A 26,346-nucleotide genomic window follows, 5' to 3' on the forward strand; every position below is an offset into this window, starting at 1 on the left:
GACTCAGGTCCCATTCTGTGAGATGGAACCCACACCTGACACTGCTCATGTGGCTGGGGAAAACCTACTACTATTATTTTGCTATGTGACATGCTGCTGTACTTATAGATCAGTGCCTTACTCAATCCACATCAAGGAAATTTCTTACAGTACATGGGAATAAACACAGAGACACAGACAGGAAAATATGCAGAAAATCAGAAACTTTAGAGCATCCAGTCCTAATGAGAAGTCCTTATCAAACTACTCCTCCACAAGGGTTGCCAGATGAGGCAGAAAGGCTATTAAAGCTATAAGTGATAGATGACACCATCTTCATCATACGACTTCCCCCAGGGCTCAGAGATCTATGAAGAAGGGGAGGCAGAAAGGCTGTGGAGAGCTAGAAGTGATGGATAGCTCCAAAAAAACTATCTTCTAGACACAAGGAAACCATGTCTTCCCGATACAACAAGATTAATGCACACATGAACTCTGAGACTGCAGCAGCAGCATGTACTAGATCTGGAAAAGTTCAAGCCAGACAGGGTCCCAGCACTGGGTGGGAGATGTGGGCAGAGAGCCCATCCTTAACTAAAAAGCTCTTTGTAGTTTTCTTCAATGTAGTCTTACTGGGGCTCTCAAACCACACTGTAGAACAGAACCCATGCACAGGAATAGCTGGTCAGCACAAAACAAACAGTGGTATTTTTGTAGACCTTTAGTTCTGTTTTGCTTTGGTTGGGTACTTTTTTTGGTCTTACTCATTTTCAGATTTTTTTGATTTTTGTGGGAGATTTTTTTCCTCTCCCTCTTTATCTTTTTTTGTTTGTATTGAAAGAAAGAGAAAGAACATAAAGTTGAGTGGGTACAAAGGTGGAGAGGATCTAGAAGGAAAAAGCATGATGAAAATATATTATGCGAAAACCTTTTTAATTTAAAGCGAAGAGACACAAGCCTGCTTTAAATTGTTCAAGTACAGATAATGTGGTAAAATCTGACTTACAGGCTAGCTAGCTCAAATTCTATTATTAAGCCTAAATATTTGGATTTAAGTCAAAATAATTCCCTTTTAATGTAGGTAACATAATTTGGTTACTTTTTAGTAGCATATCTATAAGGCCACTGTTATAAAGAAGATCACACGTTGTTTTGATGAGCTGATGATACTCTTGATTTTTAATAAATTTTTGTCACTTAATGATTCTTGAATTTAAAAGTTAACTTGGAACATGTAGTAAAAACACCTGCCCTAAGTAAAGAATTATGCATGTTACACACAAAATATACATGCACCTGTTAAGTTCATTATTATAATCAGAGGGTGAAAAGAAGATGATGGTGAACTTTAAAAAGGAAAGCTCAATTTTAAAGAGGCCAGCAATTACACAGGATATTACAGCAGACTGTAGTACCATCCAATGATGGAGTAAGGAGCACAAGACCTGGAAGCCCTGCCTGCAAGATACTGATTATTCAAAGAACCTGGAAGACATCATGTAAGGACCAGTGGGGCCTGCAATATTCTTAACTTGATTAGATTCTGAGTAAAAGACAAAATTCACTCAGTAAAGTGAACAGAATCAAAAGCTCCCAGCCAAGGTTAAAAAAAAAAAAAAGCTGGGGGCAAGCTGGGGGCAAGCTGGGGGCAGAGATATAGCTCCTGGGAAGGTGCTAGGTTCAGTTTCTAGAACTGGGGGGCGGGGAAGGAAGGAAGGAAGGAAGGAAGGAAGGAAGGAAGGAAGGAAGGAAGGAAGGAAGGAAGGAAGGAAAGAGGGAGGGAGAAAGGGCGAGAAACAATGTGTGTCACATGGTGGCACTGTCTAATTTCTCAATGCACATGTGTACACAACATTAAATTTAATACTATACTGTAAACTTAAAGGGGAAAAAAAGGAAAATAGTATGCCTAATGCTACCTTCACAATGTTACTTGACATGTAAAAAGGCATTATTTGGTATGGTAAGTGAAAAAATTTAATTGGAAAGTCTTTATCCTTCATAAGAAATTTATACAACTACTACATAGCAAAGTCACAGATAACCAGGAAAATAGAAGAACTCACGCAAAAACTGGCCTAACAGCATTATTCATATTTCCGAAAGTGGCTCTGCCCAGCAGTTCTCTGAAACAGCTCTCAGCCAGCACGGCAGGGTTCTCTTCTTTGTCAGCTACAGAGGGGGAGGAAGGCGGACCTAGGCGACTGAAAGAGAAATAAAAAAGGTCAGAGTCACAATTCTTATTTTAGTTCTAAAGGATAAACAGAAAACACTTTACTTCTCAAAAATGTTAAAAAGACATTTTGCTTTGCTCTCAAATAATTTTAATATTAAAGCTTAATTCTAATGTTTATGAACTTGGCGTCACAAGAGTTAAGCATATAATCTTCCAAAAGGAGTGTCTACATTCAGCTAGAAAGAATATCTTTTATGCAAATAAAACACTCAGACTGGGTGTGGTGGTACCCACCTTTAATCCCAGCACTCAGACAGAAGCAGAAGGATCTTTGGAAGTTCAAGACCAACTTGGTCTGCATCATGAGCTACATAGTGAGTGAAACCCTATCTCAAAAAAAAAAAGCAACAACAAAATTCAACAGCTCATTTTCATAGAATTTCTCAACATTCATAGCAATACATATCCTAGTGAGCACTAGGTCTGGAAAAAACATCTTTAACCATCCTCTATTTAACTATAACTGGGAACAAATGAAAAGAATGGAAAAGCCATGATATAACTCACGTGTAAAAAAAGAAAAAATTTAAACCAATTAGAATAGCTGTATATAGAGACATTTTCAGTAAAAAGTTATTTGCTTTGTCCATATTTTGAGATATTATGCTTTTTGGCAACACATTTATTGCAACAAATATAAAAAAAAAATACATCTGTGGCAGTGGAATTACACCAGAAAGACACAATTTATGGTTTAGTATCCATAGTCTCTATTTCCAATATTTTCTTCCCTTTTACTAAAAATGCTTTTTTTTCTCATATAATATTTTGCTCCCTGTATTCCTTCCAGCTCCTCCTACCTCCCCTCTTATCTGGAGTCACACCTTTCCTGTCTCTCATTAGAAAACAAGCTTTTATGGGATGATAATAAATAACATATAATAAGATAATACAAAAACAAACACACTGGAATTGAACAAAATAAATAGAATAAAAAGAGTCAGAGAAGGCATAAAAAACAGAAATCCACTTGTTTTTCCACTAAGGAATTCTATAAAAACACGAAACTGGAGCCATAACGCATATGCAAAGGACCTGTAAGGTAAAAGAGAGAAGTGTGTGTGTGTGTGTGTGTGTATAAAAGACAAAATTAATAAAAAATAAAATTTCAAAAAAGGAAGCATCCTGACATAGTATGCGACAAGGAACCTCCAAAAATGCTGTTGAGCTCATTTTCGGGAGGCCATCTACTTTTAAGGGTCTACTTTTAAGAGTAGTTTGTTTCCTCAATAAGACTTACTAGGAGGAAACTAAATTTTCATTTGCCAATGATTATCAATTTGTTTCTAGTATCTTACTTATGATAACATTGGGTCTCAGTGGAAAAAATAGGTCCCCAACTAGGTAAAGATTATTATATTTCAGATAGGAAAATCTTAAGCCTTAGTTACAACACTAAAAGTAGAAAAAAAAAACACCACATAACATTCTAAAATATATCATTTCACACTTTCAGGGATAATTACAAAGCTGGAGATAGTCACATCCGGGACTTATGCATCAATCCTTCCTGCAGTTGGCATTAACTGGAATACATATTATTCCATCTGTGTTAGCACAGAATTTTATACCTCATTTCTAAATCAATTTTAATGGTTTGCATAGATCATGAAAGTTATAAGGACATTTTATTATTTGTAAGTGTAAGATAAAATACTTTTAAATTCTGTTTCAGACTTTTCCAAGTGCAAGAACCAAGATGAACCAAGCCAACCTGGATAATTAATTCTGTATTAGCTGCTCAGTAACACATTCATCCTGCATAAGTAACAAAATAGGGGGACACATGCTTCTTGCACTTAGAAAAATGTAGAAAACATTCAGAATGGCAAGTGCATCTGAATACTGTGGGGGACAAATGAAAACCAGCATTGCCCAAAGCCAGTACTTCATCCCAAATATCTACAGCTATCAATCAAAAACCAATAGAGCCTGGCTTTTGGTTGAAAACATATCAGTGTTTGCTTTGCCACTGTAAGAGAAGCTTAGCCCTGAAGCGGTTGGGGTCAAATACAGAGACCCACAACTGGGCAATATGCTGAGAGTAAGAGACCTCTAAATACTCAGTCCTAAATGGGATGTTTCATCAAACCCTTCCCCTCAGGGCTCAGGAAGCAGTGCAGATGGAAGACACCAAAAACATGATGTTTTACAAATAAAACAGGGCTGACGACACATATGAATTCACAGAGACCTTGACAACATGTAGATCAAACCAGATTCCATTCCACTGCTGAGTGGGGCAAGTGGACATAGGCCCTATCTCTAACACAAAAGCTATCTCTCCAAGTGTCAACAACACACAAAGGAAAACTTCTCTTTTTGTATAAAAACCACAATTAAGGGCAGGCCCCATGCCCAGGAGTATATGGCCAAGACAAAAGAAACTCAGTGATATTTTTGAAGAATTTTTTTTTCTGTCTCATAATGCTTACGTTGTGTTTTTTTTTCCCATTGTTTGTTTTTTGAGACAGGGTTTCTCTGTGTAGATCAAGCTGGCCCAAACACAGAGATCCACCTGCCTCTGTCTCCGAATGCTGGAATTAATGTGTGTGCTGCCACTACCACCCTGCTATTTGCGTATTTTTCACCTTGCTGGTCTTTGCTTATATATAATATAAGATATATATATATATATATATCTTATATTATATATTATATATAATGCTGATGTTGTTTTTTGTATGGCTTTTGTGTGTGTGTGTGCGTGCCCATGTTTGTGTCTCTCTGCGTGTATATGTGTTCCACAAGCTTTTCCTTTGTTTTTATTTTATGTTTGTTTTCTTTTATTTTATTCTGGTTTGTCTGTTTTCTAAAGAGAGACACAAAGAAAGCATGGGGTCATATGAGTGCGGAATTAAGAAGGACCTGGGAGGAAATGAGGGAGGGAAAACTGTGATCAGAATATATTGCATAAAAATTATTTTCAATAAAATACAATTAATAGCAATTATTATTATTATTTTATTTTAGACCCCCTATGAGAAAGCATATTAGATCGGAAAGAAGCAATAGAAGTTTAGCTATAATTTCTGCTTCTCATAGTTAAATCTAGGCAGTACTAATTAAAGTTAATATACATGTCCAATAGTAACCAACAAATAATTTGTTCATTAAAAAATTTACCACATTTATTAAGGTAGTATGTTTGCCTGTATGTGTTCGTGTACATGCTACAGCATAAGTGTGGGAGTCAGTTTTCCTTCTAACATGTGCATTTCAGGGATTCAACTCAGATCATCAGCTTTGGTCACAAGCACCTTTACCTTGTGAGCCACCTCACCAGCTCAAAGTTTAAATGTATTCTAATAGAGAATGAAGTCCTAAGTGTATGAATAAGGAACTGGGACTCCCAATGCTAATATGATCATTACAAATTTATATATTTCGAGAAAGGTACATATTTTTAAACTCATGCAACATTATGAGACTACATTTATATAATGATAGAAACCAAACATTCTTATCCAAACAAGCACATGAATATATAGATATACAATGCAGCACAGCCATTAGTATCTTTTTGGTTTTTCAAGGCAGGTTTTTTTTTTTTTTTGGTTTTTCAAGGCAGGGTTTCTCTGTGGTTTTGGAGCCTGTCCTGGAACTAGCTCTTGTAGACCAGGCTGGTCTCAAACTCACAGAGATCCACCTGCCTCTGCCTCCCAAGTGCTGGGATTAAAGGCATGCGCCACCACCGCCCGGTTAATATCTTTTTGAAAAGATTTTTATTTTTGGTTACATGTAAATGTCTGTGTGCGTGTATGGGTACGTGCACGTGAATGCAGATGCCCATGATGGATCCCCCTGGAGCTGTAGTTACAGACAACTGCAAGCTGGCCAAAATGGGTGCTTAGAACAGAACTCGGGTCCTTTGCAAGAAGAGTATGCCCTCTTAACTGCTGAGCCATCTCTCCATCCCCAGCTTTAGTATCTTTATACAGTACCTGTCAACTTCTTCTATCTTCTGCATGTTAAACAGAAGGGACGGAACAATTTTGTCCATATGCTGTGGTTCCCAAATGGTAGCCCGAAGCTCGTCATTAACTGTTTTTCGAACCACACCTTGAATACCTCTTATCCCAGCAATACGAATCCTATAAGGATGAGAGGAAAAAAGATCCATGAAAATAGATATTTAAACAAGTTTGTTTGTCTACCTAAGAGAATGCATGTCAATATTGCTCTCTCAACCATAAAATATTTTAAGGTAACATGTAATATGTGTAAGAAAATAAAATCTCAAAAATCTTATGCCGGTTCCCCAGTTGTCAGTCTAAAGTCAGTAAGCTCCCACTTGCTCGGGTCAGCTGTTTCTGTGGGTTTCCCCACCATGGTCTTGGTCCCTTTACTCATAATATCTCCTCCCTCTCTATGACTGGACTCCAGGAATTCAGCCCAATGCTTAGCTGTGGATCTCTGCATCTGCTTCCATAAGTTATTGGATGAAGGTTCTATGATGACAATTAAGGTAGTTATCAATCTGATTGCAACTCTGAATGTGGGTAACGGTTGTGTGGCTTGGGCAATTTGTGTGGCCACTGGCAGTGGAACCAGTATTTATCCCTAGTACATGAACAGGCTCTTTGGAGCCCATTCCCTATGGAGGGATACCTTGCTCAGCCTAGATACAGGGGCCCTTGGTCCTGCCTCAAGTGATGTGATAGACTTTGCTGACCCCCCTTGGGGGGAGGGGCTTACCCTCTCTGAGGAGTGGGATGGGGGGGGTAGGGTGGAGAGGAGGGAGAAAAAACTGGGATTGGTGTGTAAAATAAGATGGTTTTAAAAAGAAAAGAGAAAAAAATCTAAAGTGAACACTGAAAGATATATTCAAGAGACTTTCAACACCATCTTTATAAATCAGTGAAGTTTAAAATTCTGTAAACTATAGAAATATCTATTAGATATCTTATCTGCTAATAAAAAGGCAATCAGAAGCCTATAGCTTCTTATAACATGATGGTAATAAACTACTGGTTTGAGGGCTCAAAACTGAGTGTTCACTCCCCCTAGTGAGCACTGTGCTTCTGCCCACTCTGCCCCAAGAACCCCCTCACCTCTCAGAAAGGGAAGCTTCTTCATTTAGAACTTGTGTTTACAAACATGCACACAGGACCTGTAATTTACCAGTGTTGCCCTAAACTCCTATCACAATTCATAAGCCCAATTTCCTCATGTTGTCTTCACGTTTCTTGGCAAAAAGAAAACTAGGTTCAAGAAAGAGAAGTGACTAGATTCTCATAGCCTCCAGAAGGACACAAAGACTCAAGTAGAATTTTCCCATCTTTCTTACAAGGTATTTCTTCTCCTTAAATTACCTCTTTTATCCTAATCTCAATTGCTCCCTTTCTTTCTGCCACCTGAAATGATCACCGATTACAGTTCTGGTCAGCCCACCTAACACTGTCTCTCAGAAATAATAAATATGTTTAAAGAAGAGAACATGTTTAGAAGGGAGTGGCAATACTTTACAAACCTATGGGGATATTACAAGACACTCAAGACAGCAGATTGTGACACTGGAGGTGACAGGAATAAGACACTGAGCAGGAAGTGAAGTGGAAAATTTAAAGACAAATTCTGCCTATTTCAAAGCTCTGTCTATACAGGCTTCTTTACTTTATAGAGAGAGTTAGGAGTTAGGGTTAGGGTTACTACACCGATCACATTTACTGGATGGTTTTAATGACACAAGCTAGAGTCATCAGAGATGAAGGAGCCTCAAATGAGAAAATGCCTCCATTAGATACAGCTACAAAGCATTTTCTTAATTAGTGATCAATGTGAGAAGACCCAGCCCATTGTGGGTAGTGCCATCCCTGGCCTGTTCTATAAGAAGGCAGGTTGGGCAAGCCATGGGAAGCAAGTCAATATAGCACTCCTCCATGGCCTCTGCGTCTGCTTCTGCCTCCAGGTTCCTGCCCTGACTTACTTTGGTGACAAACAGCAATATGGAAGTTTAGGATGAATAAACTCTTTCCTTCCCAACTTAGTTTTGACCATAGTGCTTCACTGTAGTAATGCAAACCCTAACTAAGATATCACAAGTAAGCAGACACCATTATATAGGGTGTCTGCTATACATACCTGATGCCACTCTCTGGGTGAAGAAGACAAACTCAAGGTTATATAAAGGACAATAGCCTAAGAGGAGCAGGAGATGGTAGTGACTCTGTTATAGGACATTAGTGCATGTTGGTGATGATCAAAAGCCACTTAACCTACACAGTTAGCATTTAATCCAGATCTAACACCTGTTCTGAGTAGTACATTCTAGTCTTGATCCCCAAAACAATGTACTTTTTCCATGAGTAAATTTGAACATTTGTATCATGTAAGCTTAAGAGTGTCGGGAATAGTTGAATGATAATTCACATTAACATGTCTGAACAAGAACTGCCTCACAGTAAAGACCCAACAAGGATACACTGTTTGTATGTCAGTCACTATGATGATGATGATGAGGAGGAGGAGGATGCCCATTATAGCTGAAAGTTGTAGAGAAACTGTATTGAATTGTGATAAAGAAGTGGCAACATATCTGCTAAGAAATACATCAAGAAAAAATTAATGCAGCCACCAACCCCTTATTTACAATAGTGTACTACTTGCAAGATATGCTAGGGCAATGGTGGCACAAAGCTTGTGGAATAAAGAACCAATAACGGATTTGACTTAAGGCCTACTCCAGGAGATGGAACCCACACCCAACACTGCAAGAACTTGAAACTAGATAGCTCAGGCACCTAGGATAAAACCAAATAATAATATTTTTTTTTTTAAAAAAAGGAAACAAAAATATAGTGATAAAATGACTCCTAGTGATATTCTATTACACTTATATAACAAGTAAAGAGTGAGAGACCTTGGAACACACAGCCCTAAATGACATGTCTTGATCATATTCCTCCCCTGAAAGCTCAGGTAATCTCTCAGAAAAAGTGGAAAGAGTATAAAAGTCAGAGGGATGAAGGATATCTGCTGTGTGATAAAGCTCTTGTACAATGTAAAGATTTGTCATTCGTACTGGTTTAATAAAATGCTGATTGGCCAGTAGCCAGACAGAAAGTATAGGCAAGGCAACCAAACTAGGAAAATTATGGGAAGAGGAAAGGCAGTGATACAGTCATCAGCCAGACACAGAGGAAGCAAGATGAGAATGTTTTACTAAGAAAAGGTACCAAGCCACATGGCTAAACATAAATAAGAATTATGGATTAATTTAAGTTGTAAGAGCTAGTTAATAATAAGCCTAAGCTAATAAGCCAAAACAGTTTATAATTAATATAAGCCTCTGTGTTTCTTTGAAACTGAATGGCTATGGGACCAAGCAAGACAGAAATTTCCATCTACAAATGGTACCCAATGTTCAGCAACTATGTCCACATTAAACTTGTGAGAACTTGGGAAGGGATTCTAGACACAAAAGAAGAGAGTCAAGCAAGGCTTATTGGTAGCATCACTGTCTGTTGGGCTCTGTTTGCTAGAGGTATACAGAAGCACAGTTCCTTTAAGAAGGGCTTCCTGACTCAGCATTAGTGATAAAATCTTGCAGCTCTTTTAAGAGGCCCTGCCACCAAACACTTCATTGGTGTTTATGAGTAGCCTGTGCAGGCTTCTTGGTAGTAGCATGGGCCTTGAAAACTACACAAAGTTGTGGCAAATAAGCATGGCTCCTGACAGTACCTCTGCCATGAAGCTAGACTCACAGAAAGCTAAGGAATGGGATAGAGCCAGTTGCCAAAGCTGCAGCTTTAATCCTAGTCATCTGCTAGCTTATTAAAGACTCATGTGCTCAGAAAAAGATAGACATATACAGTAAAGACGGATTCAGACCAAAAAAAAAAACCCTCTAAATGGTTTACAGTGTGTTTAAAAATATACTTAGCTTTGGGAGAGAAAGAAAAAGGCTAGAGAAAGTCCAAAAAAAAGAAAGAAAGAAAGAAAGAAAGAAAGAAAGAAAGAAAGAAAGAAAGAAAGAAAGAAAGAAAGAAAGAAAAAATAGTTGTGAGTGCTGGCTAATCAATTTAGAGTTTTTATGGGATTCCTAAGTGTGTTAGTAAGTGGGATCTCTGATACTTGTGCCTTCTCTTGGGCTCTTTTCCTTCTGTTGGTTTGTTTTGTCCAACTTTGATATGATAGTTTTCGCTTTACCTTATATATTATTTTTGTTATATTCTTAAAAAATGAATAAATGCATGGATGGATGGATGGATGGATGGATGAAAACCTAGTCCCCTAGGGTAAAGGGTTAACAATTAAACTGTCACTTATACTTGCAGGGAGAGGGAAAATCGTTTTTTTCCAATAGAGGGATACTGAGTATATCAACCCCTCCAGTACAAGCCTCTTGCCCAGAAGCAGTTGACCAATATATAAAGGACTACACAGTTTGGTTTTTGTTGTTGTCGTTGTTGGTGTGTGTGTATGCATCTGCATGTGTGCATCTGGATTTGATTACAGCTTGGTGAAGTTTTTTTGTTTTGATGTTGTTTTAATTTTTCTTGTTTTTAGGGGGTTTTGCTGTATTTGTTTTTTTTTTTTTTTTGAGAAAAAAAATTAAAGCTGGGTGTGTAGTAAGGAGGGGGAGAAGATGATAGTTCAGAGCCTCATCTCCTACTGCCGAAGTCTGAAGATTCTGTATGACTGGGTTTTACTAAAATGTAAAGGGATAAAAAATAAGAACCTAAGTTAGAACCTGAAAGGAAATGTAAACAACCTGAACAAATAGACATTTATTCAAGTAACAACAAGAAAAAATTATGCCTAACTTCAAGAATATTAATTTACTCATTTGTTTCACAGCAATTGAAATAAAAAGTTGGCAATTTGGAACTTCAGATACCCCCCCCCCACACACACACACATGAAAGATCCAGAAGTATGAAAAAGTATTACAAACACTTGCATCTGCATATAAAATATTTCAAAAAATCTACAGCATAATTCCAACACCTAAGGCTTAAGGAATATCACAGAAGAGGAGGGATAAAAATGGTAAGAGATAGAGGAACCAGGATCCAGGATGCCTGCTATTAAATTGTGTCTTCAATATGACACAGGGAAGGTGTACCTAGGAAATCACAATATGGCTTCCTAAAGAAGACCTGAACAATGACAGCACCAGTTAATGTCAGTGTGCACTGGGTCCCATCCTTAAAGAGCTACAGTCAATTAATGAAGGCTGAAAGGAAGATGATTCCCCCAATTAGTCAGTCTTAAAAAAATACACATAATCAACATTAAATGGACTCAGCAGGTTATGTATACACACACACACCAACACACACACACACACACACACACAAATATAAAACAATCACAATTAAAGAAAAGAGGCCTTGCTGAGCAGTGGTGGTGCATGGTTTTAATCCCAGCACTCAGGAGGCAAAAGTAGGTGGATCTCTGTGAGGTGAGGCCAACCTGGTCTACAGAGCAAGTTCCAGGATAGCCAGGGCTACACAGAGAAATCCCTTCTCAAAAAACCAAAACAAAAAACAAACAAACAAAAAAAACCCAAAAAAACAAAAAGGAGGCAGAGAAGAAAAAAGAAAAAGGCAATGATTTTGAGAGGTGGGGGGAAACTGGAGGGAAGAGAGAGAAGGTGGAATACAGTAAGAAAATTTTTAATTAATTTAATAACATCTTATGTGTATACTTAAAATATTAAAAATAGAAAATCTGAAGGTATGACCAAAAGACAAAGTTTTCCACTAGGGGGCAATAAATACTTAAAAATAAGGTAATCTTACATTTGAATTTCTCACTCAAATACATTTTCTTATATTATCATCAAAAACATTCAAAGTCACTATTAAAATGTCCCTTAAGAAATAACATTTTAGTACTAATGACATGGCCAGGAAGGTATATGGCAATTACAGTATCCTTCTGTCTAAGATATCACATAGTGATATACAGCAAGACTCCAAATACCATAGATCATATTGAGGGAGAATTAATTACAGAGTTAGGCAAATCACATCTGAAAAAACAACTGTTAAAGTCTCTCCTCAGCCTTCTTTCTTCAAAGATAGATAACTCCATACTTGCTTTCACTGTGCAGTTGGGGGCCTGAAATTCCTGGTAACAATTCTGTACACTGCTTGCTTCAAAACGAATATAATGACTTCATTACCTAATTCCCACAATCATTCTTAATTAGGTTACAGTAATGTTCAAACTAGTATTATTTATCAACATCATTTTGACTTTAGCTTTAACTAAAAGCCTTTTGTTTCTATATAGAAATGACCTATATTTGAGATCACAGTCTAGATTTTACTAATTGAAACTATAAACTTTTATTGTGCATCTTAGCTGTCTAGACAACCTCAAAGTGACAAAAATTCAGTAATATGCATTCAAAAAGTACAAGTACATAGTGGGAGTCCACTATGAGCAGGACACTTGTGAAAGTGCTTAGTGATGTAGAAGTCCTCAGAACAAAGCCCTTGCCCTCCTGCACTGCTCTCTAACAATAAGAAGAAGGCGGGTAGGAGTGGTGGTGCACACCTTTAACCCCAGCACTCAGAAGGCAGAGACAGGATCACTGTGAGTTTGTGACTAGCCTGGTCTACACAGCAAGTTCCAGAATGACCAGGATTGCACAGAGGTCCTGAATTAAAAACAAACAAACAAAAAATCAGAATAAAAAATGAAGAGATAAGGAATAACTGGGAGGCAGGATGGGGAGAACCTTGAGTAAAGTGAGGAAACCCCAAATACGTTGAGTCAGGAGTCCCTGGGAACTGCCCTAGACTGAGAACTTATCTTTTTAAATGCCCTTAAGAGTAGCATGCCTAGTGGGTTCAAAGGACAGCAAGGAGATCCATTGGGCTGAGATAGAGAAAATAGGAGAAAATGAAAGGATGACAGAAACCGAGGCAGGATGGATGATGGGACATTCGTGGCAAAAGTAAGGATTCTGAATTTCAACCATTCTCATATTGAAACTTCAGCCGAATGCTCTATGTTCTAACCACAACGGAAAAATACTTCATGAGCATCGCTCACACCTTTTGATAATCATTATCTAGTATAGAAGCACAATATCCAAAAACTTCTACTATTAATTACTTAAGAGAAGTCATGAAGTAAAACAGTACATACTCAGTTCGTATTTCTGGATCATTATGACAGGAATGACACATGGTACTGAATCGAGATACAAAGAAGTCATAACGTCTATGATAGGATGGTGTATCTTCTTCAATATTTGCAAATTTGACAAACTAAAAAACAAAAATAACAATACAAACAATATATGTCACTTTTTAAAAGTATGTAAACACATTTATCCTCTTTATCTATTACACTAACGAGCAACATCCAAATAAGCAAATGGAACACATGGAACACCACATACTGCATATGTACAGAACAAATTTTGTAATAATGGACTTTTGGGAAACTAATAATACAACTTTCTAAATCAATAGAGCCTTGCAACCCGGTTAATTTCCTGAGAAATTTACTTTTACACTTTTTTGCATTTTTCAAATTTGCTGTTATGAATATAAAACTTTTATAACAGAAGAGATTGGAAATAAAAATGGACACTCAGACCTTCCTTAAATATAAGGGAGACGTTTCAGAAGATAAACTTTCAATCTTTCATTATTTATTGAAAGTTACAGCCGGGCTGTGGTGGCGCACGCCTTTAATCCTAGCACTCGGGAGGCAGAGGCAGGCGGATCTCTGTGAGTTCGAGACCAGCCTGGTCTACAAGAGCTAGTTCCAGGACAGGCTCCAAAACCACAGAGAAACCCTGTCTCGAAAAACCAAAAAAAAGAAAGTTACACATACAATGATAATCTAAGTAACTGTTTATTGCAGGCAGCTCCAATTGCCCTTGAGTGTAAAGAACTGAATATAAAACATGAGGCCATTCCAGAGGAGCCTCCCCTGTTCACAGACATTCTAATTCTTCAAACCTGAAGCTCTCTTGGGCTAACTCTAAAATGGGGTGAAGACTAGAGAAAGATAGTCATGTCTAACTCTCTCCTCCACATGCATGGGTGTGGAAACTCATACACACGTTCATATGCCTCCACACATACATAAACCATACAATAATAAAAAAATGAAGCAGATAAATCATAAAATTTAAAACAGGAAATAGATGTGCTTCAAAAGGCATAATTAAGGTAGTAGCAGCTGTACTTTAGATGTAGGATTTCTCATTTTAAACACTGTTAAAATTAGGGGCTGGATAAAGCTTCTGCTGCAGGACCTTCTCCAGAGACTGCAGAATATTGAGCATTGTTTCTATCTCCTGGATTACACCTAAACTTCTGTCTCCACTGTACAACAAACCAAAATGCTTTCAAACACTTGTCAAACATGGGAGGAGAGACAGGGAGGAAGCATGTCCCTTGTTGAGGGCCAGTGTTTTACTGTAATGACTAATTTCACTGACTATTCTCTCTGGATATCCTTCAACAGTATTTAAAAAAAAAAATGATTAAGATTAGAGATGAGGGATGAAATAGTGGCAAGGGTCAGCCAAGCAAAAACATGAAAATGATCTACACTTTCCCTGAGGCACAATACACAAAACTGATGGGACACTTTTATAACACAGGTTTTATAAACACAAGTTCTGGAGCAAGAGCTAGAACTGACTCCTCTTAAGGGTACCACATTCTTTTTGTGCTTGACTGGAATTCCTCACACATAAAAAAGGAATATTATTTCCTAATTTGAACTAAATTCTGTAATATATTTAAAGAGCCTAGTATACACCATATTGTTTATCTAAAAGAACAAACAAAATAAACTTGAACCAATGTTGCAAGTGTTGACATTCATAACTATTATGTACCTATGTTTAACAAACTCTGCTCTAGTTTTTTTCCTGTTTGTGTATGTAAACGAAACCATGTGTGTGCGTGAAGGCCCGGGAGAGTGTCTGTGTGGGTGCGGTGTCCTATCACCCTGTTTGTTCTCTGCAGGCAGACTCTTCACTAAATTTGGAGCAAGGCTGGCAGCCAGCAAGCCACAAGGAAAGCCTCCTATTATAGCCCTGTCCAGCACTGTGATTCCAGGCACATGAGACCCTACCAGGCCTGTTATATGGGCTTTAGGGATTTGAACTTCAATCCTTTTACTTGTGCAGTATGCATTATTATCCACTAGCCCATCTCTCCAGGCCTGATCACAAAGTTTTCTTTACTCAGCTTTGGAACCTGAATGTTTCAGATCTCAGAATATTTGCACTGAATGCATACGGTATTTGTTCAACTTTACCATAGAACATCCTTAATCTGAAAATTCTAACACGGAGCTCAAAAAGTTGAAGGTTCTGGAGCATTTCAGATTTCTGATTAGGAATGTTTAAAGTGTATCTATTTAAAATTATTTTATGAGTATTTTAAAACATTTTTGAAACAATGTATATATGGGTATAATTAAATAACTATACTTATTTTTGAAGTGATTTACAGCAAAAAGGAGTAAGAATAAGTTTCTGATATAATTTCTTTTTTGATTTAAAGTGATTAATAAATTTTATTAATTTTTTGAGAATTTTATATGAATTAGATATATTTTAATCACATTCTCTATTCACTCCTCCAAGATCCACCCCTAATTCTCCCCTATACCCACTCCCAACTTCTTGTCTTTTTTTTTCCTAGCACAATTTCTGACAAAAAGGAGAACCTAGGTAAATTTTGTCTATAATTGCCATACTGGATCATTATCATAAAGAGATAAATGCCACAAATTAGAATAAAATATACAAATACCATAAATAAATATTGAAAATAATAAATCAACATTCATCATATTTGATGATATAACATACTGAACACCACTCCAAAATTAAAATTAGACTTTCAAGATGATTTGATTTAATATACACTAAAGGTGGGTTAGGAGGGTTTTTGTCTTTTGCCCAAATGACTCATTAATGTGATACTAATGGCATTGCTGGCTACAAGTAAAGAAACTTCTGGGAACTCACACTGTGGCCCTCCCCCTAGCTATTAAGCCATTTCCCCTAAACTTTTCATCTAATTGTAAAGGAAATAGGAGAAACCTCTAGGAGCTTTCATGGCCAAAACTAAACCCATCATGTCACCAACTGCATCTGGAAATACCCACTATTTATGCCTGAGACAAAAGGACAAAATCATGATGGGGTTTTGAATGAATTATACTATTACATATTCTAACGTTTGTACTGATATGCCATGCTTTGGGAGCTTCACATACACCCAGAGACCTCATCAGACAAAACTGAGTTTTCATTTCCTAGATGAGAAACTGAGATAAAGGTTAGCTAAGCTACAAAGACTACAAGGCTAGCACATGCAACACAAGGCCAACTGGACAAAGATCCACAGTGCGTCCCAACCTACGTCACCTCTTCTTTTATCTGAACTTATACCTGTGGTGGTTTGCAGTCGGTAGAGCATGAGACTCTTAATCTCAGGGTCGTGGGTTCGAGCCCCACGTTGGGCGCCACTCTGTTGAAATAAGAGCAGCGGAGCTGCGTCCCCAGTACCCGGCTGCCTGCATGGCTAGCTTTATACCCGAAATAATTACACAGAAACTGTATTCTTTTAAACACTGCCTGGCCCCAATAGTTCCAGCCTCTTATTGGCTAGCTCTTACATATTGATCTAACCCATTTCTATTATTCTATTTAGTCCACGAGCCGGCTTACCAGGAATGATCTTAACCTGCATCTGTCTGGAGTGCTGGAACCATGGCGACTCCCTGACTCAACTTCTTTCTCCCAGCATCCTGTTCTGTTTTCTCCGCCTACCTAAGGGTTGGCCTATCAAGGGGCCTAGGCAGTTTCTTTACTAATAAGAAATCATTCCCACATCAGAGAATGGTTCCCCACAGACTCATGTTTGAATGCTTAGTCCCTGGTTAGAAAACTGTTGGGAAAGATTAGGTAGTAAAGCTTTGTTTGAGGTGTGGCCTTGTTGGAGGAGGTGTGTAACTTGGGGTAGGCTTTGATGTTTCAAAAGCCCAGGTCTGTTGCCTGTGGATCAGGATATAAAGGTCTCAGCTACTGCTCCACGGCCATGCCTGTTGGCTTCCTGCCATGATAATCATGGACTAATCTCTAAAACTATAAGAAAGCCCCCAATTAAATACTTTCTTCTATAAACTGCCTTAGTCACAGTGTCTCTTGACATCAATAGAACTGTAATTAAGACCATGTCTAAACAACAAGTCATGAAATTCTGGTAGTTTTTAGGACACTATGGGTAAGAATACAAAATATTCACATAGGCTGAATAACTTAAAGCTTCCTCAGAAAGACTGAAAATATAAAATGAAAGCAGAAATGAAAGACTAAAACTTCACTTATTTTCATTATCACAGCATGCTATTTTCCATTTTTATTTAAAAACTATGTTTTAAAAAAACATAGTGAGTAGAAACAATTCAGAAGTGTTAAGGAGGTAAACACAAATGTTGGTTTCATAGCCAAGTACTAGGGAGAAAAAGATACCCCAAACAATAGTGGGCTATCTGAGTGAATATACATATAATATAGAACCCCTAACTTAAATGCAATCATATGAAAATAACTTGAAGTAGATAACAGAACTGAACTGTAAAAGCCTTAGAAGAAATCTTAGGGGCAAATCCAAGACTATGGATTAGGCAATAATTTCTTATAAAAAATATTAAAAGCACATAAGAAAAAAAAGAAAAAAAATCTAAACTTCATCAAAATTAAAAACTTCAATGACTCAAAGCAAACCATCAATAAAGTATAAAACAAACTAAAGAACTAGGGGAAAATACTGCAAGTCACATATCGGATAAAATACTTGTATTAAGAACAGATGAAGAATTTTAAAAATAAGGATTTGGATAGACATTGATCTAGAGACACGTAGAAAGCCTATAATGCCAAGAAGCTTTAAGGGAAACAAACAAAGCAACAACAACAACAAAACAAAAACAAAACCACAATAAAACACCACACTACATTCTAATTTATCTATTCATCTAAACATGGACATAAGGAGTTTTTTTTCACTTTTTGGCTATTATGCACATTGGTTTACAAGTCTATGTGTAGACATAGATTTTCCACCCTGGTGATATAAGCTAAGCAGTGTAATTGTCGAGTCATATGATAATTGCATAACTGTTAATGATAAATCAGACATTGCTCAATAAAGCTCTTGCTTTTGGGAAAGCAATAAAGTAAAACAGTAGTATACAAATTAAGCACTGTAATGGTTAAGTCAGAGAAAATAAAACTGACAGGAATAGACTCATTGAGAGGCAAGTGTTCCACGACGATAGATTAATAATCACAGATTCTATGAAGAACAACAAACAACACCAGAGACAGTATGTGTTAATCACTGCCTTCTGTACTAGTTGTCCAAATGCCCAGACTGGGAAATTGCCTTCGATCAAATAGTCATTCTAAGAAGAGATTAATTCTAGATGCACTGATTAAACTTAATAAGAAAACAATAGCTTAGCTTACAGAATTTGTTCCAAGAACTTGAAGCTTTGGTTCCCCTGATTCCAGGAGCTTTGCTACCATATGAAGGAAGCTTTCTACAAATGGCTTGATGCTCTGAGAATGGCAGGCCATAAGAAGCTGGTCCAACGCTTCCATAGCAATTAGAACATATCTAAATTCAAGAAAAAAACAATGTCAAAAATGTCCAGCACTCTTAAATCCTCTGAGTTCTTTTCACCAGAATAATTAGGCTTAATTAGATGCACAGAACATAAAAAGGCAAAGTAAACTAAGTAAAACCGAGTTTTAGATATACAAGTCCTAAAGGAGAAGTACCCAAAGCTAGACTGCACTACTCTACTTCCTCCTGAAACATCAAGCTACCATGACACTACCATTTCTGTAATCTGCCTTGGACACCATGAACACTTTTCATGCTTTTAACCATATTTATTTGTATATATTCTAAATATTTATTACAACAATTCATCTCTCTATCTCTAACATATTTTACTTATATTTGTAAATAGAATATTTATAAATTATACTCATAGATAAAATAGTGCCAGCAACAACAAATCAATACAAGGGAATATCTCAATAAAATTCACTTCATAAAACAAGTTTAAAAGATTTTATATAACAAAATTTAGATTCCATTTTAGTTAACTTTTAATGATCAACTATCAAACTACCTGTACAAAACCACTGACATGTCCTAAGAAGTGACAAAGCAGAGGTACAACAAGCCAATGTGTCACTTGGAGAATAGAGTACTCTAAAAAACCAGGGTGATAAAATGTCACAATAGGAAGTATTTTCAATACAAACTCCAAAACTCTAACTTTTCTAAGTAGAGAATGGTTAAGATGGGACTCCTTTATCAACAGGCACAGGAACAGACAGGGCATTCCCAAGTCTGGATGCTTCCATATTCTGGACACCACAATCTCAGCCTGACACAGCTCACTTTCACTCCTCTAAAAGGAAAGGTTGAAGCTGTGTCAAAACCACCTGATAACAGATACTGGTTTGTTTTCAATTTAGACACAGATTTTTTAAACACAGTATCACACCTTTAAAACTATTTTCCACTAGAAGCTAACAAAACTGATAAATGCTATAGCTAGCAGCAATGGTTCATAAAACGAGTCCCTGAATAAAACATGATCACAGGAGAAAGAAGCTGCAGCAACTACAGGGTCTCATGCTTTTCTTTGCATATTGTTGCAAGGTTTTATCCTCTGTATATTGTTTTTGCCTGACTACCTGGTGCAAAAATTTACAAGACAACTTCGCCTAGAAATAAGTTCCAAAGATAAGAGATTATTAGCCGTACTTAGTGTTCTTACCCAGAACGATGCCTGACAACATCCCTGCTCAGTCTTTCTGCCAGATAGGCACCTATTCGATCAAGCTTCTCTGGTGCAGACACTGCATAAAATGTCAGTTTCTCCATATCAGCTTTAACAAGGCCATCCTGAAAACAATAACAAGAAATACACAATATATAATTTTCTTATTTATTTATTTATTCATTTGTTCATTCCAAGTGTTGCCTGATTTACATCTCATCTTTGAGGACTGTAAATTAGTCCACATTTCTACTAAAACTGTCTGGGTATAAACTCTTTGGTGCTAATATTAAAATCTATGTGATCAAGGACATTTTAAAAGCTAAAGAAATATCCTGCTAAGGCAAAGTGCTTAAAGGACCTTCAAAAACAATAACTGCCTCTAGAACTTTCATTTATAGAGAAGTAGCTGGCAGTATGTAAGACAATAAAATATGTTTTACTAAAAGTTTTTCAAACAAACGTGCTTCAATTTAAATGCACTGGATGTTATATGTAGTTTGTACTTTATATCTACAACAGTGAACATACATATAGCTTTTTCCTCATCTCCAGAGCTGAGGACTGAACCCAAAGCTTGCCTAGTAAACCCCTACAAACAGCTTTCTAAACTATTCAAAATTTGCTAGTATCATAAAAATCCATTGTAATTTATCAATTAAAGCATATTCAGAATTGTGTTTAATTAGTATCAACAACACATTTGTAATGTGTGTTAATAAGTCTTTATCTTCTAAAGATGATTCCAATGTTTTTTTTTTTTTTTTTTTTTTTTTTTTTTTTTTTTTTTTTTTTGAGACCGGGTCTCTACATAGCCCTGAATGTTGTGTTATGTACCACCTAGACCAGGCACACCTTGAACTCACTGAAATCTGCCTGCCTCTGCTTTCAAATACTGGGACTAATGGTGGGCACCACCATACGCAGTTCAATGATCCTTCTTATCTTATTGTAAGTGAATCAACCATCACCCTCAATTTCTTGCCAGGTATAGTCTAAGTAACTATGCTTACATCTACTGGATAGGGTGAAAAGGAAGATGAAAAAATAGGTTAGATGATGAATTTACAATTAATAATTTTTCTATGTGGCTACCTGACAGCCTCTGGCTGCCTCTTCAGTGAAGACACACAAGCATATTTTGCACTTTATTTTGCTAAAATCTGCTACTCTGCAATCAGATTGCAATTCTGCTGGTCATGATTTCTTCCACTCGGCTTACCGCCTAGTAGTACAGGTCCTTTCCTCTAGCTCTCAGCTTTATTTAAACACCTTTCACATACTTTCTCCAACATGCCCTCCACAAACTCTCTGGAGATGGGGTGGGATTTTTCTACTGTGAGGAACATCTTTTAGCTCATGGTAGGACCTGTCTCAGTTCTCATGAACTTTGTTACACTGAGCAAATGCGGTTCTTTGCCGAGCATGGCGTCTGTGATGTTTGTCATAGTGCCTGGCATGTAGTTGGCACTCACTCAGTATTTATGAATGAGAAGACAATATGCTAAAGTACAACAGTGAAGATAAGCACCATGAGCTAAAAGAGGGCATGTTGGAGAAAGTGTTAGACTTCTTTTCCTTTGCCTTCTTCGCCTAATCACAAAATGACCATTGTTCTGATCTATTCAAGCTACATCCTTCACTTCATTTCTTTATCACATTTTCCTCCGTATATGAAAATTGCTGGTATTCTATCTATATGCTTATTGAATGCAGAAACCATTTTGTGTTCACAGTTGCATCCTGAGTACACACTATATGGCACACGATCTTAAGTGTTTGATAAGCGTTACTAAACTATCTAAATGAAAAAGGACACCATGTATCTACCATTTCAGCTTTGTAGCTAACATCTGAAAAAGAGAAGTGAGCAAGAGTCATGTGAAAACTATGAAAAGTATAATAGTTCACGTGATGATACGTGGGGATGAAAGAGAAATGAAATGAGGGAAACCTTAGGGAGGTCAGCAGGGGCAGAATGGGTCAGCAAAGAGAAGGATCAGTAGATGGAGATCAAAATTACTTTTGGATCTTCAGGGAATATGTTGTCCACCAGGCGTTTGTAGCGAGGACGCAAAGCAGAGCAGCAGCAACACACTCCTGTTTATTTTTTTAAAAAATAAAAGAGTATAAAGATTAATATCATAAAATGACCCAGTAATTCATGTTTCCAGATATTCACTGTCCATTTAAAGATAAGTTTAAACTGCCAGTAAGTGAAAAGGCATGCAAATTCAAAAATAAGGAAGTTAACTTTTCTCCCTCTTCTTCTAAAAACAGCAGTTGGCTAAGACTGCATGAACAATATGCAACTGCCCCCACACACACACATCAAATTTGTTCTGTTATGTAAATTCATGGGTCACATCTGCCTTTACCTTATTCTCTACCTTTGTGTCTCATCTGCACTTTACTACAGTCGTAACAGTGACCCTGCTATTCCAGCAAGTGAGGAGCCTCTCCTGTTTCCTCTGCCTAGAACAACCCGTTCTCTCTTCTACTTCCTTTTGCTAAAAGAACTTACCACCTAACATACTAAATAACTTACCCAGTGTGCTTATTGGTTATCATTAGCCCCCCTTCACCAGGATACAAGCTCAGATGAAGGCAGAAATTATTCTTTTGCTCAATGATAAATCCCAAGCAACTGGAACAAGACACAGTAGGCACTGAGATATCTGTTGAATGACCGTGTGCCTCTACCTCAACAATGCCTTTGTTGCTGTACTTTCTACTTCTGTCACCTCGTTAGGAAGTCACATCTACCTGTACCTTTTCCCACGACTTCCTTGCAGGTTTCCCAGTCTCTTTCTTTCCAAGTAGCTGACGTGGCTCCAACACAGGGATGGTATTTATATCATTACACTGATGCTTTCAAGAGTTCATTGATAATTGATTAAATATATAAAAATGCCCTAATGTTTTATAATATCCTTCAAACCTATATCCTCCCTGTTACTAACCATTCTTTATACTTCACAAACTTGGCATATTCTAAAATAGTTTAATTTTAAAATGGATATATTCTAGACTGTGAAAATATGTCAAAAATAGATGAACTTTGAAACTACAAAGCAAATGGAACAAAGATTGGAGAATCTGCAACAAATAAACAATACGTCTGTCTTATAAACCTTCACAGAAATAAGACTAATAAACAGAAAAAGGCCTAAATGACCTAGAAGACTTCACGCCAATTCTTCTATGAATAGATACATGTCCTGGGTAAGGCCATGTCAGCTACTTGGAAAAAACTGTGAATTGGATGGATCAATCAGTTTTCTTACCCTGAATACCAATAACTTCCTAAGAATAGTGGCCCTGAGATAAAAAAAATTCCCATGATTTATGAGCTGAGGTAGAAAGTCTATGTCACTGCATTTACTTGGGTTTGGAAACAACGTCAAGTATAGGAGAACACTTGAAATAGAAGAAAAGTTACTTAGTAAGCAGAACCTTTGCAATTTTATCAAGAAGCAATTTTTGAAGATCTCAAATTCTTTTTTTTTTTTTTTTTTGTTGGAGCCTGTCCTTGAAACTCACTCTGTAGACCAGCTGGCCTCAAACTCACAGAGATCTGCCTGCCTCTGCCTCCAGAGTACTGGGATTAAAGGCACACACCACCACCACCTAGCTTATCTCAAATTCTTTATGAGGTATGTGCTATTTACCAAGTGTCAACTTGGTGTTCAGCACAGGTCAAAAAAATCAGTATAAAGCTTGAGTTCCGGTCTGCAGTAAAGTGAGACCATCAAAGCAATGATGAAATAGTCTAGGGCCGTTGATCATCTGAAGATGACTGTCTCTTAGCCTTCACAATCAGAAGGCACTGTGTAGACATTACTCAGCATTCCTAGCAAACAAGACTTGATTATCATCACTACTTCATAGAGGCAAGAATCTGTAAGGGTGGGGCTAGAGAGATGATTTTGTGGCTCAGACCATTGGCTATTCTTCTAAAGGACCCATGTTCTATTCCCAGCACCTATCTGGTGGCTCAAAACCATCTGCAACTCCAGTCCTAGGGACACAACATCCTCTTTTGGTCTCCATGGGTACTGGGCATGCACATAAGGCACAGACACACATACAGGCAAACACATAGATAAAAATAAAAACTTAAAATAAAAACATAAAAATTTTAAAGTTAAAAATTCTGTAGCAAAAGAAATCAGTAACTTGGTTAACAGTAATGGCTGGATGAATCCACTACCTAAAATTAGAACTCTGGGGTCTTCCCTACACCACAGATACAAGAAATGTAAGAAGTGCATCTTTTGAGAAATTTATAAACTGTCATAAAAACAGCTCAGCAATACATACTACTTGGTATATTTGATAATAGCAGATGTTATCCACTGTTCAAAAGGTTTTTCTACTAAAAATAAATTTCAAATACTACAAAGTGAAATTTTAGATTAACATAAAAAATATTTGAACAATACTTGAACCCCAAAACAATAAAATCATTTGAGTACTGGAGAGAGGACACAGACAGAGAAATTAGGACAAAGCAAAAACTCTTTTCTAATAAACAAAGTAAAATCTAATGTGAACATGTCAGCACCAGACACTGAGGGGCTATGATGATGATGAAGCCAACAATCTGGTGAGAAGACTGAGGTACACACTTTACCAGTTCTAATGGAAATCAGACACAGTGAACTCAACTTGTCATAACAGAAGACTGGCAATGCAGCTGCACACAGGTTTTAGTGCCTTAAGTATCCTACTTATTGTGGTATTACCTGTGAGATTCTCAGCAAGCTAACTTTCTTACAGGGGCACTTTCTGATAGTATACACTGGTGCTGAGAGAACCTGAAAGGTAAATTTGAATTTGGGCTGCAAATAATAATCCTGATTCTCACTTTGCTGTAAATTAATCATCAGCACATGACATACAGGGTTGACAACTTTCAATAACAAGTAGGAACAAAGAGGGGTGACTGCTATGTTCCGAACACGACCTGGTCAGCACTGTCCGCAGGACCTTACAGCATGATCACTCACTCCTCTACCAACGCTCATAGCAGCTGACCATCCTCAAACTGCAGAGCTCTTGAGAGTGGAGGGTACTGGAATCCCAGCCCAGACCTGACAGCTTCAAACAGAAACTTCCACACTAATTCAAGTACTGATTTGAAAATGAAATGCATCAGCTGTCTACAGATCTTACTGCAGTGATGTGTATACCTCACAGGTGGAGAATGCACTGCCACTTTGGGGAATGAATAATCACTGAGACTTCCTCAGAGAAGCTCCAAACAAGCAAGCACTCTAACTATTTATAGAGATGAGCGTGTATAGACGCGCGCGCGCGCGCGCACACACACACACACACACACACACGAAAAGACATAGAAAATTAGCTCAAAAATTTCAACTTACTCAATTACATAAAAAGCAATATATAGTAAAAAAACAGCTGTGTCAATAAAATTTACAGAAGTAATTATTCTAAATATTCAAATAAGAGAATACCGTATTTATAAACATGGCAAGAACATATAATATAAAATCACTCGACCTACTCAGGTAAAGACATGTGGATGACTCCCCTGGTGAAGTAAATTCATAAGGTTTCTCCAGCTCGGCTGCAGGCACCTGAACATAGTTCTTCATGTTGCAAGACTGTTTTCTAGTTCATCTTCCTGCTGTGTGATCCTGTGGCTGCTGTTGAGGAAGTATCTGGTTCACTTTACTGCTAATTAATTAACAGAGTAGAGCGCTGGGGCTTATCTAAGCTCCTGCTAACATTAAATACAAAACTATCCAGAACTTGATAATATCCCTATCAAATTCTGCTAATACCAATTAGCCTTAAATAAGATCTTAAAAGATTTGCGTTGTTACTTTAATAAAACTATGTATTTCTAGAGTTTAAGTAAGAAAATGATCCTACTTGTATTCTTTTTCCTTAAAAGTCCTTTCTCTTACTGATCCTAGCTTCTAATTCCTTCCAACAAACTCAATGAAGCTCTAGTAAAATCCTATTTGAACTTTTCCAGGGCACTAACTGTAAAAGCAAAGAGAATATGCATATAAACAACCAACAACAAAACAAAACAAAAATGTCATGTAAATGAAAGTCTAAAAAATATTAATTCCTTGATTAATTCAACTTGGCACATAAATAAGAGCAAGGAGAAGGCATATTGGAGGCTTTGGAGGGAGGAAAGGGGGAATATATAACATCTCAAAAATAAGAAAAATAATTTTTAAAAGCCATTATTTTCATTAGTATATGTTTAGAAGGCTCAAGAGGAATAGCTATACTAACAGGAACTCAAGAACATTGGACATGGGAGATTATGATTCAAA

General features: G+C 37.2%; 1 protein-coding gene across 3 annotated transcripts in view; it reads right to left on the bottom strand.

Annotated features, from left to right (window-relative positions):
- Window positions 1-26,346, bottom strand: part of Efr3a (EFR3 homolog A) — an 82,821-nt gene that overhangs the window by 31,416 nt on the left and 25,059 nt on the right. The window contains exons 2-8 of one of the 3 annotated variants that reach the window (XM_005354543.3): window positions 25,557-25,698; window positions 22,047-22,123; window positions 20,021-20,148; window positions 18,690-18,840; window positions 13,325-13,446; window positions 6,160-6,309; window positions 2,046-2,183 (exon numbers count right to left, since the gene is read on the bottom strand). In XM_005354543.3, the coding sequence (XP_005354600.1) occupies window positions 2,046-2,183; window positions 6,160-6,309; window positions 13,325-13,446; window positions 18,690-18,840; window positions 20,021-20,148; window positions 22,047-22,123; window positions 25,557-25,647 (857 nt within the window). In that variant the 5' untranslated portion in view covers window positions 25,648-25,698. Of the gene's footprint in view, window positions 1-2,045; window positions 2,184-6,159; window positions 6,310-13,324; window positions 13,447-18,689; window positions 18,841-20,020; window positions 20,149-21,977; window positions 22,124-25,556; window positions 25,699-26,346 lie in introns of those variants that run through there. The other 2 variants (XM_005354544.3, XM_005354545.3) reach the window with 2 other exon arrangements.

Source organism: Microtus ochrogaster, chromosome 15 (genome assembly GCF_000317375.1).
Source record: "Microtus ochrogaster isolate Prairie Vole_2 chromosome 15, MicOch1.0, whole genome shotgun sequence".
NCBI lineage: Eukaryota > Metazoa > Chordata > Mammalia > Rodentia > Cricetidae > Microtus > Microtus ochrogaster.